Below are 16,266 nucleotides of genomic sequence, written 5' to 3' on the forward strand. Positions count from 1 at the left end.
ATTGCAAAATAACATATATTGATACAAACATGATTAGGCATGATTAGATAATTCTATCGATGACTCATTGTCAGTTATTCTTACACTAACATTGCATAACGATAATGTTACATTCGACCAACTGCAGAGTAATCGACGTAATCTGCGGTACATCCTAGTCAGAAATGATAATGGAAAATCGATATCGATTCGATGTGAATTCGACGTCGAAATCATCAAATCGATTCGGTGTCGATTCCATTGTCATTTCTGACTGGGAATGTGAATAAGAAATCTCAGGTCAAAAGAATGAAGAGCATCCATGCAACAACAGTCCAATTAGAATGCCTCATGCAACAGAGAAATGTTAAGTTCTATTTCGAAATAAACATTTGTAAATTTACTTTCTCTTCTCGGTTTATTTTCTTTTTCTAGTTTCTACTTCTATATTCTCTATAACACCTTCCTGAAATTCTCATGCTTTTAATCGAATTTTAACATCATCAAATAAAAACCATAAGTTTTTATAATAATCTAAAATACACGAAACAGTTTAATCCACATGTCACTTCGATTAAAATAACATTTAGACGTTGATGCGATCTGATCGCCCAACACTGGAAGTTCATAAACAAAGTTCATCTCGTATAAAGCTTCATCTGGATTCTATAATGGCGTACAATATATGGATGGCCTATTGAGAATAGGGAGTTTTTACAATACCGTTTATCTATGATACAGTGAACACCAAAGTCACGTTATCCTTTTATTAATTAATTATACAGAAAAAGATAACGTGAGTTTAGCGTTCACCGTATTTGGATAAAACGATATCGCAAAAACTGCTTAACGTGCGATGGACCATACGACAAAATTATAATGTTTTATTAAGTATATATTTTTATAGTATTCATTATAATATTGAAAAATCATATGACATTAGAAATAATTTCATTTACTATATGATTGTATTGTTATTGAATTTTAAATAATTAAATAATATTGTAGAAATAGAAGAAAGTCATTATGTGACTTTTAAAATTTACATATTTTAATTACATAATTTTATTATGTAATTTTGTGACATGATTTTTTTTAGTAGGAATCACTGCTATGTATATACAAAATATAAACGTTAAAATAACAATTGTATAAACATATATGATCAGCTTTATAAATTAAATATCTTTCTTTCTCTAAGATCAATGATCCATGGTACTCTGAAATTTACAGTACCCTAATCTATCTTATTTGCTGAAACTGTTTATTTCTTCGGCGTAAAATGCATAAATACTTTTTCAGTTGGACGCAAAATGAGAGAACCGCCGTACTCGATCGTGTCTAATGTTTTCACACTTTTCACTCTCCACTTCCTGAGAATTGCAGTCAACACGATTTTCTCTTCGAGTAGAGCGAATCTTTGGCCTACACAGTTTCTCGGTCCAGCGCTGAACGGAACATAAGCATACGGATTTCTATTCTTCGAGTTCTCTGGAAGGAAACGATCCGGATCGAATTTCAATGGGTCCGGCCAAATTGCTGGGTTTCGATGTGCTAATACAATCGCTAACACGACTGAGATACCTTTCGGAAGTGTATAATTATCTAAAATAGAAGAAATAAATTAATATACATATATCAACTGCAAATTTGTCTACATAAAACATTGTCTTTGCCTACACGTTTTTTATGATCTGAAACTTAAAATTTTATGTGAAATTATTATAATGTGACATCATCGATTTTTAAACATACTGCACTTGCGTAATTTTTAAGTAATGGATTGCAAATTTGTCTACATAAAACATTGTCTTTGCCTACACGTTTTTTTATGATCTGAAACTTAAAGTTTTATGTGAAATTATTATAATGTTACATCATCGATTTTTAAACATACTGCACTTGCATAATTTTTAAGTAAATTGTATGTATAAATATTATTTCTTATTTTTTTAAATTGTTTTGCATTATATTTAACTATTTTATAAATTATACATATATATTGATAAATTCCTTAAACATTTTTTTAGTTAGCAAACAAATTACCTATTTTTACATCCTCTACTAATTCCCTCGTAATTAAAGGTACGCTTGGGAATATTCGAAGTGTCTCTTTTATAACTCTTTCGAGATACTTTAAATGTATGTATAAATATTATTTCTTATTTTTTTTAAATTGTTTTGCATTATATTTAACTGTTTTATAAATTATACATATATATTGATAAATTCCTTAATCATTTTTTTAGTTAGTAAACAAATTACCTATTTTTACATCCTCTACTAATTCCCTCATAATTAAAGGTACGCTTGGGAATATTCGAAGTGTCTCTTTTATAACTCTTTCGAGATACTTTAATTGCGACAGTTCTTTTGTATTGGCTGGTACCTCTGAATCTCTGAAAATTTCCTCGAGTTCTTTGTGAACATTTTCCTGATGCTCGAGATTATTGCCCAACAGAAATAATGCCCAGGTTATGGCAACCGCAGTTGTATCGTGTCCCTATCATTTTATATTATTATTTTGTATTATTATTTTATACGTACTCTTAACAATACTTACAAAGGTATGTTGCCAAACTGATAAGAGAAAATTTTATATTGTAAATTAGAAATGTTAAATTTTAACTACGAACATCTTACCTCAAACATAAATGTATCGACTTGCGCTCTCAATTCATCATCAGTCCAAGGAGTGTTATCTTTCTCGTTTTGATCTAATAATAAGTCTAAAAATGCTTCTCTTTTTCGCTTACCTGATACAATAAATTTTATTAGATAGGGAATATTTAAAAAATAAAAATATACGTATGGCATATGGTGCGTAATTAAAATTTATAATCGTACCAATATTAAATTCACTATCTTCATTTTCAAGTTTTGTGTTTTGCGACTGTCGCTCAAATTTTCTCTTACTTATCACCTAGAATTTATCATGTTAACTAGAATTATTCATGTAAACATGAAATTCTTTTCAATGAAGTAAATGTGAAAAAAAATTAATAAATTTAGATATTGTTTTTAAATTTCTTTAAATATAGATATATAAATATTATTAGAGTCCCTATAGTATACCTTTTTTGTAAATTCATGTAATATATTAAGCCTTGATTTAAACTGTTTCCCTGCAGGTGATAAAAAGTATATCCAATCGATCCAATACCACGGTTGAATTATTCGATTCATTATTAACACAGAGGCTCTAAAAATACAACTGAAGTTCAACGTACGTAAATTACATATATAATTAATCATTAAAGTTTACTTCTTGATTATATATTCAGTAATGAATTATTAACTATTTTGCTAATAATAACATTATACGAAATTTAGAAACTGACTGATGTACTGTTGATATATATTTGGTTACAACTTCTTGAGCATGTATATCTACACCCATTGCCGTTTCTGCAAGATAATAACTAATATTAAATTAAGTTCTTTCGTTTACTATCCATAAAATGACTGATAAAATTTACAGCATAAAGTGTACTGTGTCAACAATCATCTTTTTTTATTAAAAAAAACAACATTATAATTAAATATTGTATATCATAATTAAAAATGTGCTACATTACCGCAGATTATATCAAGAGTAGCATTGGTTATAAAAGAAAGAATATTAATGGCTTTCTCTGGATTATCTTCTATTTTTCTTTCGAGGCACTTTGTGAGGATCTCTGCTTTTTCAGACAAAATCACAGCAAATTGTTCTAATATACTGAAATGGAACGTTGGCCCGATGAGTTTTCTATCATGGAACCATTGTTTACCTAAAACAATATTAAAATATAGTGCACTTAGGTAGTAAAAATATCGCAAAAAATAGAATTACAAAATTACAAAGTTCAAGAAAACGTAATTTTGTTATAGGTTTAATTTTTGAAACATTAGAGATATTTTATGTTTGCCCTAATACACCCAGACGAATTTTTCAATAAAAAAGCCATTTCTCTGAATTTATTGCGTTTTCTCTAAAAAAAACATAATAAAAATCTAAAGAATAATTGAATAATTCCTATCAGATTCCTATCTCAGAAACCATTTCGAGAAATATTAAAATGTACCCTGCCAGATAAAACAATTTATTTTGCTGCTTATAACGATTTCTGTTTAAAAACAAATGACATAACTCGCAGGTTACACATGGTATCGTATATGTAGTCAACTCCAAATATGTATAACAAACTTTTCGATAACATGCCGAGAGTATAGCTGCTACAACGCCAGTTACCTTTTTATTTGACCAAACTAATACAATTTTATTTTTTTTTACTTTTTATTTTATTTTGTTTGAAATTGTACCATGTTCAAAATTGTATTAATTTACCTTATGTATAGACCATAGCAAATAAGCTGTAAATTATTTTGTGTAAAACCCTAAATGTAAAAAGATATGTAATATGATTTTGTTTTGCGTTTACCTGTAGATGTTAAAAGTCCATTGCCCAACCAAGGTTTCAGCAGATTATAAGAGTCTCCTTTTGTGATATTTACGGTGCTAGGAAAAATAAGCTGTAAATATTTGAAAAAGACGTAATCTAACAATATTTAGAAATAAGATGCAACGTATCATTTACTGACATAATGTATAATACTTCAGTACTTATTTATGCTACAACCAATTTCATTAGTTATAAACATCAAAAGGATATACTACGATTATTAATTTGGTAAATTAATTATTTTACCAAAAGCAATTTTAATAAATTTGTAGATTCTTTTGTTAATAATAAATCTCCATTATATAATCATTGTGACAATAAATCCAATTTGCTAAAAAAAAATATGTTTAAAAAAATTTAATTTAATATGAATAAAGAATGATTTCTAGAATACAAATAATATTTTTACGTTAATTAATCCAATAACATTAAGAAGTTAGTCAAGAATAAAGGCTTAAATGTGACGTTTTCCCCTAAATTAGCTTACTATATTATTCGTGTTTTCCCATGCATTTTCTTTCTTCGAAATTTCAGAGGCACTTCGCTAAATAATGATTTCTTTTTTTTTACACAACTTTATAAATATTACACCTTTTAAAAGAGAGAGATATCAAAGTTTATAAAGACTCACTCATTAATTCTTGTATTTGTTCAATTTGTATTTGACTCATTAAGTCTTGTAATTGTTGTAAAAATAATGAAAATTAACTCGGAACATAAACAAATCATCGCGTTTAAAGAATCGGAAAATTCTTGTGTGTACTAAAGATTAATTACTACACTATAAAAAATAAAATGTGAATTTTAACTAAAAGACATTGAGTGAATTTCTGAGACATGTAAAACGTTAAAATTAACATTTTTGTGTTAATATTAACATTTTTGCATGTCTCAGAAGATCCACTCGATCAACGTCTTTGAGTTAAAATTGATATTTTATTTTTTACCGTGTACATATCAAAAAGAATAGAGGCGATAAAAATCTTACTGCAACAATCTTTCTTCTTTCTTTTAACATTTATTATTAAATTAAAATCCAACTTAAGAATGAATTTATGAGCACTGTTTTATGTTGCTCGAAAATGTTATATTTTGTTTTATTATAGTATTAAAAATACTGTTTCATAAAAATCACTACTTCTAATACGTTAATTATTATAAAAAAATATAAATATATTATTTTCTGTTAGTAAATAAATTTTATTTACCTCCAAATATTCTGGTTTATACACGTTAATAAAAGGTTTGGTTCCAAGCCAGTAAATAAATATCCCTTCTTTAAATTTATCTATATATGATAGAAACAGTTTTGTGCGACCTACATGTGCAACAATAATTAAATTTATTAACTATTGTACTAATAATTTATTAATTATTATTTCTATTTATTATATGAGTTTAAGTAAAAAACTTTAATTTTGAGCTTTATGCAAATATATGTATGTGAACGACATTTTAATAGATAATATATAAAGGAACAATAATATATATAAAGTTCTTTATACCATAATTAGATAACTTTATAAATTCATATGCAACACCAATGAAAGGATGTCCCTTGACTTCAGGAATGTTTCTAAGTTTTTGTCGAATAATATATTGATGGTACATCATCAATAAAATTGAGAAAATCACAGCAATGCAAAGAGTGCATAGTGCCAAAAAGATGAAATCCATTTTTATAATCTGTGAACATTTCAAATAAATATTTATTAAGTAAATTTATACTTATTAGATTTACAAAAATAATGAAATTACATTAATATCTCACCGAAAAAAAATGCTGACAAGATTTTCATAGTATACATTGATTAAAAATGTTTATCAGAGATACGTCCAATTAGATAAAGACAATGATGCATATATCAGAAAATATACATATATTCCATATTAAAAATATATTTTGTGTGATATTCAAAGTTAACAAATTATACTACCTAAAGTTCGTGCTTTTAAGTGTGATATAACGCAAAGTATTGTATATATTAAAGGTTAAAGCTAACGTTCCTTTTATTAAAATTGATATAATATTAAAGATTAAAAAATATATGTAAAGATAATTTTATTGAATTTTTTCAAACATTGTGTAATAATATTTTTCTTTTTATGTGGTATAGAGTGTTTCCAAAATACCACCCAGTTTACAGGAAATTTTTTTTTCACCATGCTTATCGAAGCAGTTATTATCGAGTAAAGATAATAACTGCTTCGATAAGCATGGTGGAAAAAAATTTCCTAATAGTAATCGACTTAATTTTTTATCATGAATAACGCTATATGAATACTGGGCGGTATTTTGGAAACACCCTGAAAGCTGTGAAATGACATTTTTCCAAAGGAATGTGCTATTAATTTTACAAATAAGGTACCTGAGCCGAATAAAGCCTAGTACAAAATAAGGCCCACTTTTGAAATTACCGCTTATAAATCTAGAAAAACAGAACTGGCAACAACTCGATTTTTTTAGTATAATGTGAACTTTGTGACGAAATGGATGTTTTGTCGTTTTTATAAAAATCCGCTGCAATAAATCGAAAGTATTTGAAAAAGTTTATTAAATATACGTTATTTTGTAATTTATTATAACATACTATAATATTATTCAACTTATTCTAATCAGTAAAAATAATTAATATATATACCAATTTTTTAGAATAAATATATTGTTTAGGAACGACACACTCATCAAATAAGGCCCATTAAAATGGTCCCTGGGCCTTATAAGATGTTCCTGCCATATACTCCTATGGTTTCCGCTCGGCTGAGCTTGATACAAATTTTGTCAACGAAAAGGTACCAAATTTAATGTAATATTTGTTATACTAAATTATAATTAGCAAATATATTATGAAATATGCTGATAAAACAGAACATATTGTCGCACAATCCATGCAAAGCTTCCTGGTAGGTTTTCGAACATATTAAGTTATGTAAGGTTATATCATTCAGCTTTGCTCGGTTTTGTGTACTTGAATGAGTTTCGTTTTACGCTTACAGTGCTTGTAAGCATCTCTTTTCCTTGTTTTATATTTGATAGAAACAAGAATAAACTGATGCTTATACGCATGCACCGCGTCGATGTGTTTCGATATCGATTTGATATTAGCTTTCTCACTAAGTAAATGGTATCAAGAGTTATGTATCTGGAGACACGATAGTGTCTCGGCGCTAAGCCAGACGCAGTGACATGGGACTTACATCACAAGATACAGATTTTCAATGCTGTTAATATCTTCAAGTTAAAATTTATTGAGTTAAAGTTACCTATAAAGTAAGAAAATGTTAAAGACGATTACCAAAGAATATTTGTTATTTAAAAAAACGTTTATTTTTCATTGATTTGTTATTTGGGCTTTGTTAAATACATATGCATGTAATAAAGCCCAAAATCTAATTTTTAAAAAACAAATTTTTTGCTTATTTAAAAATCTTTATCATGAAAAATGTATATACATTTTTTGTTAGTTAATAGAATAAAGATTTTATATATTTTTACAAAGTTTATTTTAATATCCCTATAAATAAAATTTAAAAAAAATAAAATAAATTAGGTGGGCCTTATTCGGCTCAGGTTTCAGGCACCTTATAAATAGTTAACAGATGTATATTAGGATGCGTTCCGAGTTACACATGAAGCGCATGAAGCATTATTTATCTTTGTTGTTCACCGAATAATAAAGAAGAATAATATAATACATTATGTGTTTCATGTATAACTCGGAACGCACCCTTAGATATTATAACATTCAAATAAAACTCATTCAAATATATCTATGTTAAACATTCTATTAAAATAATCGAAATAATTTTAGATCACCGTATTATGACCGTTTTTAACGAAATTATATATTCTCTTGAAAATTATCTATTTTTGAAGAGCAGAATAATATAAGATATAATGGTATAATACTATTAATTTTAATTTTAATTTTTGGCACAGCATAATACATAAAAATACGAGTTTTTGGTACTTACTGTTTGTTACGTAAAAATTTCTGCAACACCGCAATCTCTTATCACTTTTGACTTCCGATTGAAATATCGTTGCTTTTGCATTTATTATATGTGTATAATTTATGTTTTGTAATTTAAATTTAGATTAATTTTGTCAAATAATGTTAAATACGTTAAAATGAGCAATAGTGCGTCTATATAAATCCTAGATTTATAACAAGAAACAATTACGAGAGCTTCTTTTCAATTCAAGATTTAGTTACTGAATGAGAGTGTGGAAATCACGAGTAATACTTGTGCTCTCTTCTCTGTTCCAAGCTAACAGTGATAAATAAATACTCACGTGATTGGATAACTGAAACGGATACTTTATCTTAATATGTCTGTTAGATTCTTAATATGACAGAAAAATGAAACATTGTATAAATCACCGATTTATATCTATGATCGATCTAACAAAGTAGAACAAAAACGTTTGTATTTGACAATGCGACGTATGCTATTATAAATCAACGCAGTGAAGGTTTTCCTTCTTGTAAACAATGTAGACATATAAAGATGTAATTTCTATTTTTATTACCTTACGAGATGTAAAGTATACATATACACATAAAACTTCACTTTTGCGATTACCTTCATCTTAATTACCTCCATCACGCTTAATTATAATTATTTCCTACTAAAGCGGTTCCGGTAACACACATTACATAAACTCTCTGTCTTCTCTTGCTTTGTTCCTTTCAAAACATAATTCATGTGTGTATATTATGAATAGTAATTAATTTCACTTATAGTAATGTATAATGTGCCGATTATATAAATAAGCGTTTGTTCTTGCCTGTATTTTCGAGAAAAACTGTTCCACTATCGTACAGCTGCTTTAGCGTACTTTCTATATGAAAATAAATGAATTTCAATGTATCTTGAGAAATTCGCCATTTTGTCGAAATAAATGCAGAAATTAAAAACACATGTTTTGATAATGACCACACATATATATAGTATTTATTTTATAAACTGATTGCGACATTATCATGACACGGCACACACAAATGTAAAAAATATTTCTTTTATTGATAATGCAAATCATCGCATGTAATACAGAAGTGTGGAACAACAAATATAAACAAACTTTACAATCGTTTCAAAAATTACGTAAAACTCGTATTATCAATGTTTTTGTCTGAAGTTTAGTTTTATCTTTTAACTTACATGTTCAATCATAGTTACTATTTTATAGCGTGCCGTCGGATATGTTAATAAATTATTATCTGCCACACATAATATAAACAGACTTTGATTATGAGACCCAAGAGTATATATAACTTTTTAAATTTCTCTTCATTCAACTAGAAATCGCGCGAAACTGTTTCTCAAATATATCTTTTTTTCGCAAGTAAAACAAATTCCAAATGCAATTAAAAAGATCAAAAGGCCTCCAAACGAAATAATCTTTTTTATCAAAGATTGTATAGTGTTTTAATAAAATCACAGTTGCGGTATCACAAATATATATTTATGCAAACACGATTAGGCGATGCAGCCGAAACTCAGTTATTATCGTACCAACGCGGCTCAATAACATTACATTTGACCGGTGGTAAAGTAATTGGCATGGTCGATGGTAGACACGTGGGTAAGAATTCTCCAGGCCATAGATGAAGAGCGTCCACGAACAATAGTCCAACTAGGATGCCACGTAGAAGAGGTACAAGGACGTTTGAAAGTCGACTCCTGCTGGCTTTCTGCGGCCAGACGAAGACGAGCCGAGAATCGCCTGTAACAGAAAGAAAGAGAGTGTTTCTCTAGTTTTTCTCATTTATATTCCGAAAAAAAAGACATTAATTTGTTACGCATTCACTTATTTTATCTCGTCGAGAGCAAGTGAAGAGATAAAATAATGTACTTTGTATTGTAAACACGTTTTTTGCAGATTAATTTATGGAAGTTACTTCAATTTATTAAAAATAAAAATGTGTTAACACTTGTTCAACCTGTATTACGACGAATGATTGATGAAGTAACGTGACGCGGACAAACGCCAGCTGGTGCGCTGAAAATTCCATCGCCGAAGTGAGTTCTTCTCTTTCGATAACTGAAAACGCGGCCTCGACCCTGTAGTGAGCGACAAGCGAATTTCTCTTCCCAATTCGTATAGACTGATCCAGTGAAGGTGCTACCTGTGCTCTCTTGAAGGGAAATGCTTGTTACAGTTACCAGAGAGAAGTCGTCATCGTCTCGGCGCGTTGTTGGCTCCTCCAGTTTACTGTGAAAATGCTCATTCTTTAAAGACAAATCTTTCCTTCTTTTAGTAACGTAAAATGTTATTATTCAGAAGTAACCGACATTTTAGTGTATCTTTGTCAAACGAAAAAAATATACATATATGAGATGGAAGTGGAATGTCGTTTGCAACAATACGAATTGTATGAAATAGAGTTGTGCATCCGCTTGTTATTGTGTTACTACAACAAATTAGTTACAATAAATATTCCTAAATGCTTGATATGTAAATCAATAAGCAGAATCATAACTTGTTCTCGTAAAATTTGTGAGAATAAGTAGAATGCTTAACTTTATATGTTGTGCTAATCTTTACGAAGATATAGTTTCTTGTTATTAGTAATGAGCGTTCTACAATAAGTAACAAGTTAAAAGTCAGAAGTCACTAGACGCGTAAGTTCGAATCTTAAGTCTTAAGTTTTAAGAAATTTGCACCCATAATAAGTCGTATTAAATCATAACATTTCAGTCAATCAGAAAAATGGCAATCTTTAATATACATAGTCATCACGTATCTAAAGATACATAAACATTTTCGTTATATCGTATTTTCACGCGTAGAATTAATTTCCGTATAAAGTATGAATTTCAATGATTGAGCAGAAAGCTAGATCATGCAACGCGATAAATATGTGTCATACAAAAATATATCTGTAATTGCCGAAAAATTAAAAGTTGCGATAAGGAAAATAGCCGAACGTGTTTGTGATTCAATGACACAACAGTTCTCAAAAAGTCAGTTCTTTCGTTCAAAATGGTCAGACACATTGTTTTTTGATTGGTCAGTCGTAACGTAATCATAAGTTCTAAACCGGAATAGGCCTTCTACAATAAGCTATAAGTCATAAATCAGAAGTCAGAAACTAAAAATTGACGACTGTGATTGGTCCATTTCTATCTTCTGATTTCTAATTAATGACCTGTGGCTTATTGTAGAAGGCTTAGAAGAGAATTTGGCAATCTGCACTCACTGACTACTGACTTATGATTACTTTATGATGCACTACAAACTTACAACTAGTTTCCAACTTCTGACTTTTAACTTGCGGCTTATATTGTAGAACGCTCATAAGGATTAGCAGAAATCGTAGATATATATTTACGAAATGATAATTGTACATAGCGTTTTAAAGTATACATAAAATTACAACTCTAAACGTTATGATTTTACTTAGAATTGATTCAATTTGTTTATACTTCTGAATGAGCCGAGTGATAACATTGTGGCTCGTTTGGCCGGACGTGGCCTGCTCCAGATTTCAGATATCCCGATAATCTTTGTCCTTTGTTTTCACAATTATCAAACGGTCAGTAAAACATTTATATCATTCTGTATATCGTTGACAAGAATCACCCTAAAACTTAATTAAAAGAGGTGAAGTTAGTTAATGAAAATGCCGGGAAATTGCTGAAAGTACGAATATCAGAATTGTCTTTTGTTTTACATGTCGATCTCAATGCACAAGCCACGAAGATCGACTCACATTCATTATTTCGCGACAGAAAATACCGACATTTTATAGTTCTTCCGCATGCAGAATACGGTAACACTTTATCGCGCGGCAGGAAATGGTGCGAGAGCCAATCAAGTTATCGTTTTTCCATAAAAGCGAAAAAATAATTGACTTCTATGCTAACTTCTGCCGCGTGGTAAGCATTAATCGCGTCTGCGAGAGCCATTAGATATATATAAAATACTACTTTCTTCGATTAATATCATCGTACTGATGTTGTCGGCAGAAGATATACATACAAATTTCATATCTATCTACTCCCAGCTGCCCTCTACTCTCTAATCAACGCCGTTCTCCGGCAAAATCAACTAGCTATTTCCATTCTTTTGCATTCTAATTCAAAAGTCTCAAGTAAAAATTAATCCCCGGACCGCCGACGTCCGTGCGACCAATTTCATCTTCGTATATTTCAACTGTAACCACAAAGCCATTGAAATGTCGACCAAAACCAGTAAGTAACCTTCAATCAACCATTCATTTATCATCCACTTTATTGCCGAAAATAAATAACTGCGTGTCTTTACGAGGTTAAAGATTGATTTTAGTTAGATTATAATATAATTAAAAATATTCCCGTTAAAATTAAATAAAAAAGAATAAATCTTTTTTATGAAAAAGCAATTGATTCGCCGTTGGCGAACATAACATCAGAGATCGCGGAACGTCGGTGTGACCTGATCGGTCGTCAGCGGCAGCTCAGAAACAAAGTCGCCACGATGGAACGCTCCATCCCGGCTCTGATGGCATACAATATGTGGAAGGCCGAGCAAGATTGTCGTGATGGATCATATGACAAAGTACGAGAGATCATGAATACGTTCGCACCGCAGTCAGACCCTGCCGACAGACTCGTCGCCGAATTAAAGAGCGTGGTCGACAGCCTCCAACAGGAAACGGCACAGTTGCATGTACGGCACGATTGACATTCGACGATAAGAATCCGGGTAAATCTTACCAGTGTGCTTGTTTTAACGAAAAAGTTATGAACTTTGAACTTGGCGCATTATCGGTCCTTTATGGTTTAGATTAGAAGACCGGAATATCCCATGTATATAGGCCACAAAAATATTTAAACTTAAAAATACTTTTTTAAATATAAGAGAGAGAGAGAGGATCTTTTGTCTTAATTCTTTTATATAATTAAAAAATTATCTACGCCACACATATACGCGATGGTTCAAGTATAAACGAGACTTTTTTGTGTGAACACAAATTAATATTGATAAATTTATTTATACTAAATAAGTAGATAATTGGCTAAACTTCCGAAAACGGCCAACGCTCGATTATCATGAATTTTGGCAGAAATACTCCAAATGACGTTAAATAAATATCTTTAAATGGATTTTCACAAGCAAGAAGGTTCATGTTAAAAATATTTGAATGAAGTTATAAAAGTTATTATTTTTAGTATACTATAACATGTTTATTTGCCAAAGTGTACGCAACTTCCCCCCCACGCGAGGCGACTCTCCCCCTATGCCTCTCCCCCTGCTTTAGGGGCGCACGACTTTCACACGAAGCGACCCCCTCCCCCACTTAAGGACACAACTTCCACGCGAAGCGACTTTTATTCCACCTATATCCTGCTCGAGGAGTACACGATTTCTACGCGAAATGAATACCATTACACCATCTCCAAACACAATTTCCAAAATTCAAACAAAAGTTTTCAAGTCGTGCATCAGTTCTAAGTTCTATTTACAATAGATACTTATGAGAAAGCAAAATAGATCTTCGTACGACTCACAGTAACGATATTTCAGGTATCGCGCGTCTTATAAGCAAACCATTCCTATATTTTATCATCTTTTTAAAAATTTCGCAGAAATATTTTTCAATGGATGTATTTTAAGAATGGGAATTTTTAAAAATTGAAAAAAATTTTTTGAACGGTGTTTCTCAAAAATCGAAAAGTAAAGTAACAATTAAATATTACAGTAACAATTCGTGCAATAGTAACAAATATTACAGTTATAATTCGCGTGTGATAGGAACTCACAATCAATTGTTTCTGTTATTGCAGGATAAAATCATAGATGCGGATATTAAACTGGAGGAAACTGGCATGGAACTGGAGTCCTTGGAGCTGGCTAATAAAGAAATGGAAGAGAAATTAACGGAATTGCGCAATGAGATACAGAAACGCGATACACCAAGCCTACATTCCATTCATTCCGAAGATCTGATATGCCTGAAAAAAATCCGTCAATTCGCTGAAGAAGAATTAAAATTGAAAAACTACATCAGAGAACTTGAAAGTAAAGAACTCATGTACAGGCGACAAATGAACAAGTTGCTATCCTGCAAGAAATTTCAGCGTGACAGTGGAAACATGCAGGAATCGAAGGAAACTGGTAAAAAAATATTCGGTTTATTAGAAGATTACACACGTAATAAATATGTGACGAAGAAAAAATTAAAATTTGAAGATAAGAAACGAGTGAGTACTTTAAAAATAAACAACATTCATATATACTTCCTGTTCTACATATATATTTCCTAATTTTTTTAGAAGACTTGTTGCTCGTGTGCAACGTCAGTAACGTTAACTGCTTACGGGAAGACATCAAAGAGATCATTTGAAACCTGTGAAAAATTATGTCCACCAGTTTCATGTTGTATTCCTTTGGACCATCCTGCATCACGTACAACTGCGAGTAAATCGCGAGATTGTATTTGTTGCAAATCTTGCCGAAGAGTTTCTTCAGCCAAATCTAAATCTCCATGTAACAAAAATTTATGTAAATCATTTTACATAATTTTAAATTAATATTCAATTGTAAATAAACGTATAAATTTTTAGTACCGCAATCATCCAAACAATTGACGAAATCTTCAGTGCCGTGTGATCCTAATAAAACATGCGATGAGTGTACAACTCCTTCCGCATGCAAGCAAATTAATATTTGCAAATATGATTGCGAAGAGGAACACAAGCATCATTTATGTGACTGCAATGTTAGATCTTTGGATGATGCTTATCAATCAACATCTTCGGAAATGCTGCATTCGGAATCGGAAATAGACAGCGATGAATTCTGCGAGTGCTGCTCCTGTGGTTGCGAAGATGATTTATTATAGCAATATAATTAATATTCGAATATTTATGAAATCAATCAAATTAACCAGTTTTAATGTCCTAGATAATACAAAAATTCCTTTATCTTAATATGTATGTATATATGAGTATATATTTTGATATAATTAAATTTTGTACAAGCAAATTGATAATTGAAAAATAATAATAATGTTTTTATTTTTAATATTTATTAAACTATTATTATAATTATATGTATATATTATAAAAAAATATTATTTATATATGTATACTTAAAAATTATAATAGTAGCTTGAAAATTATTTTAATGTAAAAAGTTTAGCCAATAGAACCAAAACATATATAGATATAACGCAGTCTTACTTGCTTATTTCATTAAAATCGAATATTAAACGAATAATAGGAACTAGCATTGAATTAAAAACAAAAAATAAAAAAATGTTATAACACAATGCCATACAATTATTATCCCATATATCTTATGTTTGATATAAAATATACATTATTTTTATAAATAACAGTATTTTTATAAATAACAGTAAACTAATAATAAGTTTTTATTATTCTGCTGGACAAAATCTTCCGTTGCAATCAAAATTGTTAATATATGTATACCTATATAAGCAATATCTTCGGGTGACAGTTTAAAATCGAATACCTTTATGTCCTTTAGCAATGCATGACTTATTATAATGTTTTTCACTGGTAGAACTGATGCGCACTCAGTGTACATTAAAGCCATTATACACTATTCTAATTTAAATAAAAGTGAGATATCTCAATTGATAAAATAATGTTCAATGCATATTTATCAAAGTATAATAAAATGTAATAAGGATTTCGTGGTTTAATTCATTCCTATGTTTTCATTAAACATATACATATATCTATAAATCGATTTGTGTATAACTTATTATTTTGTGTACTAAGTGCGTATAATTGTTTTTATATAAGAATTGACAAAAAAAACAAAGGAACCATGTTAGATATAAATCGCGCATGCTTTATCCTTTTCTAATTGTAGTTTTAG

The 16,266-nt window shown here is 29.8% G+C and overlaps 2 protein-coding genes across 2 annotated transcripts; one reads left to right on the forward strand and one right to left on the reverse strand.

The window, feature by feature from the left end:
* Positions 1 to 1,172: 1,172 nt before the first annotated feature.
* Positions 1,173 to 11,169, reverse strand: LOC108773447 (cytochrome P450 4C1-like). Its single transcript, XM_018539256.1, has 12 exons — positions 11,162 to 11,169; positions 10,373 to 10,683; positions 9,934 to 10,155; positions 5,633 to 5,742; positions 4,404 to 4,494; positions 3,558 to 3,752; positions 3,321 to 3,387; positions 3,055 to 3,181; positions 2,827 to 2,902; positions 2,623 to 2,735; positions 2,245 to 2,482; positions 1,173 to 1,584 (listed from the first exon to the last, which is right to left on the reverse strand). The coding sequence occupies exons 1-12, from the start codon at positions 11,167 to 11,169 to the stop codon at positions 1,244 to 1,246; spliced, it is 1,899 nt and encodes a 632-aa protein (XP_018394758.1). The 3' UTR covers positions 1,173 to 1,243.
* A 943-nt stretch (positions 11,170 to 12,112) lies between these two features.
* LOC108773487 (uncharacterized) lies at positions 12,113 to 15,315 on the forward strand. The gene is made up of 5 exons (XM_018539308.1): positions 12,113 to 12,626; positions 12,794 to 13,083; positions 14,202 to 14,618; positions 14,691 to 14,904; positions 14,982 to 15,315. Exons 1-5 carry the CDS (start codon positions 12,611 to 12,613, stop codon positions 15,257 to 15,259), a joined length of 1,215 nt encoding a protein of 404 aa, XP_018394810.1. The 5' UTR covers positions 12,113 to 12,610; the 3' UTR covers positions 15,260 to 15,315.
* Positions 15,316 to 16,266: the final 951 nt, after the last annotated feature.

This window comes from Cyphomyrmex costatus, unplaced genomic scaffold, assembly GCF_001594065.2.
Source record: "Cyphomyrmex costatus isolate MS0001 unplaced genomic scaffold, Ccosl1.0 scaffold21, whole genome shotgun sequence".
In the NCBI taxonomy this organism is placed as follows: Eukaryota; Metazoa; Arthropoda; class Insecta; order Hymenoptera; family Formicidae; genus Cyphomyrmex; species Cyphomyrmex costatus.

What these genes read in the sequence shown, in the direction of transcription:
- LOC108773447 (XM_018539256.1), bottom strand. An exon ending in ATAAACCAGAATATTTGGAG is followed by an intron (nt 4,495 to 5,632) that starts GTAAATAAAATT and finishes AAATATTTACAG; the next exon opens with CTTATTTTTCCTAGCACCGT. An exon ending in TACTCTTGATATAATCTGCG is followed by an intron (nt 3,388 to 3,557) that starts GTAATGTAGCAC and finishes ATTATCTTGCAG; the next exon opens with AAACGGCAATGGGTGTAGAT.
- LOC108773487 (XM_018539308.1), top strand. An exon ending in AGGAAACGGCACAGTTGCAT is followed by an intron (nt 13,084 to 14,201) that starts GTACGGCACGAT and finishes CTGTTATTGCAG; the next exon opens with GATAAAATCATAGATGCGGA. An exon ending in AGCCAAATCTAAATCTCCAT is followed by an intron (nt 14,905 to 14,981) that starts GTAACAAAAATT and finishes ATAAATTTTTAG; the next exon opens with TACCGCAATCATCCAAACAA.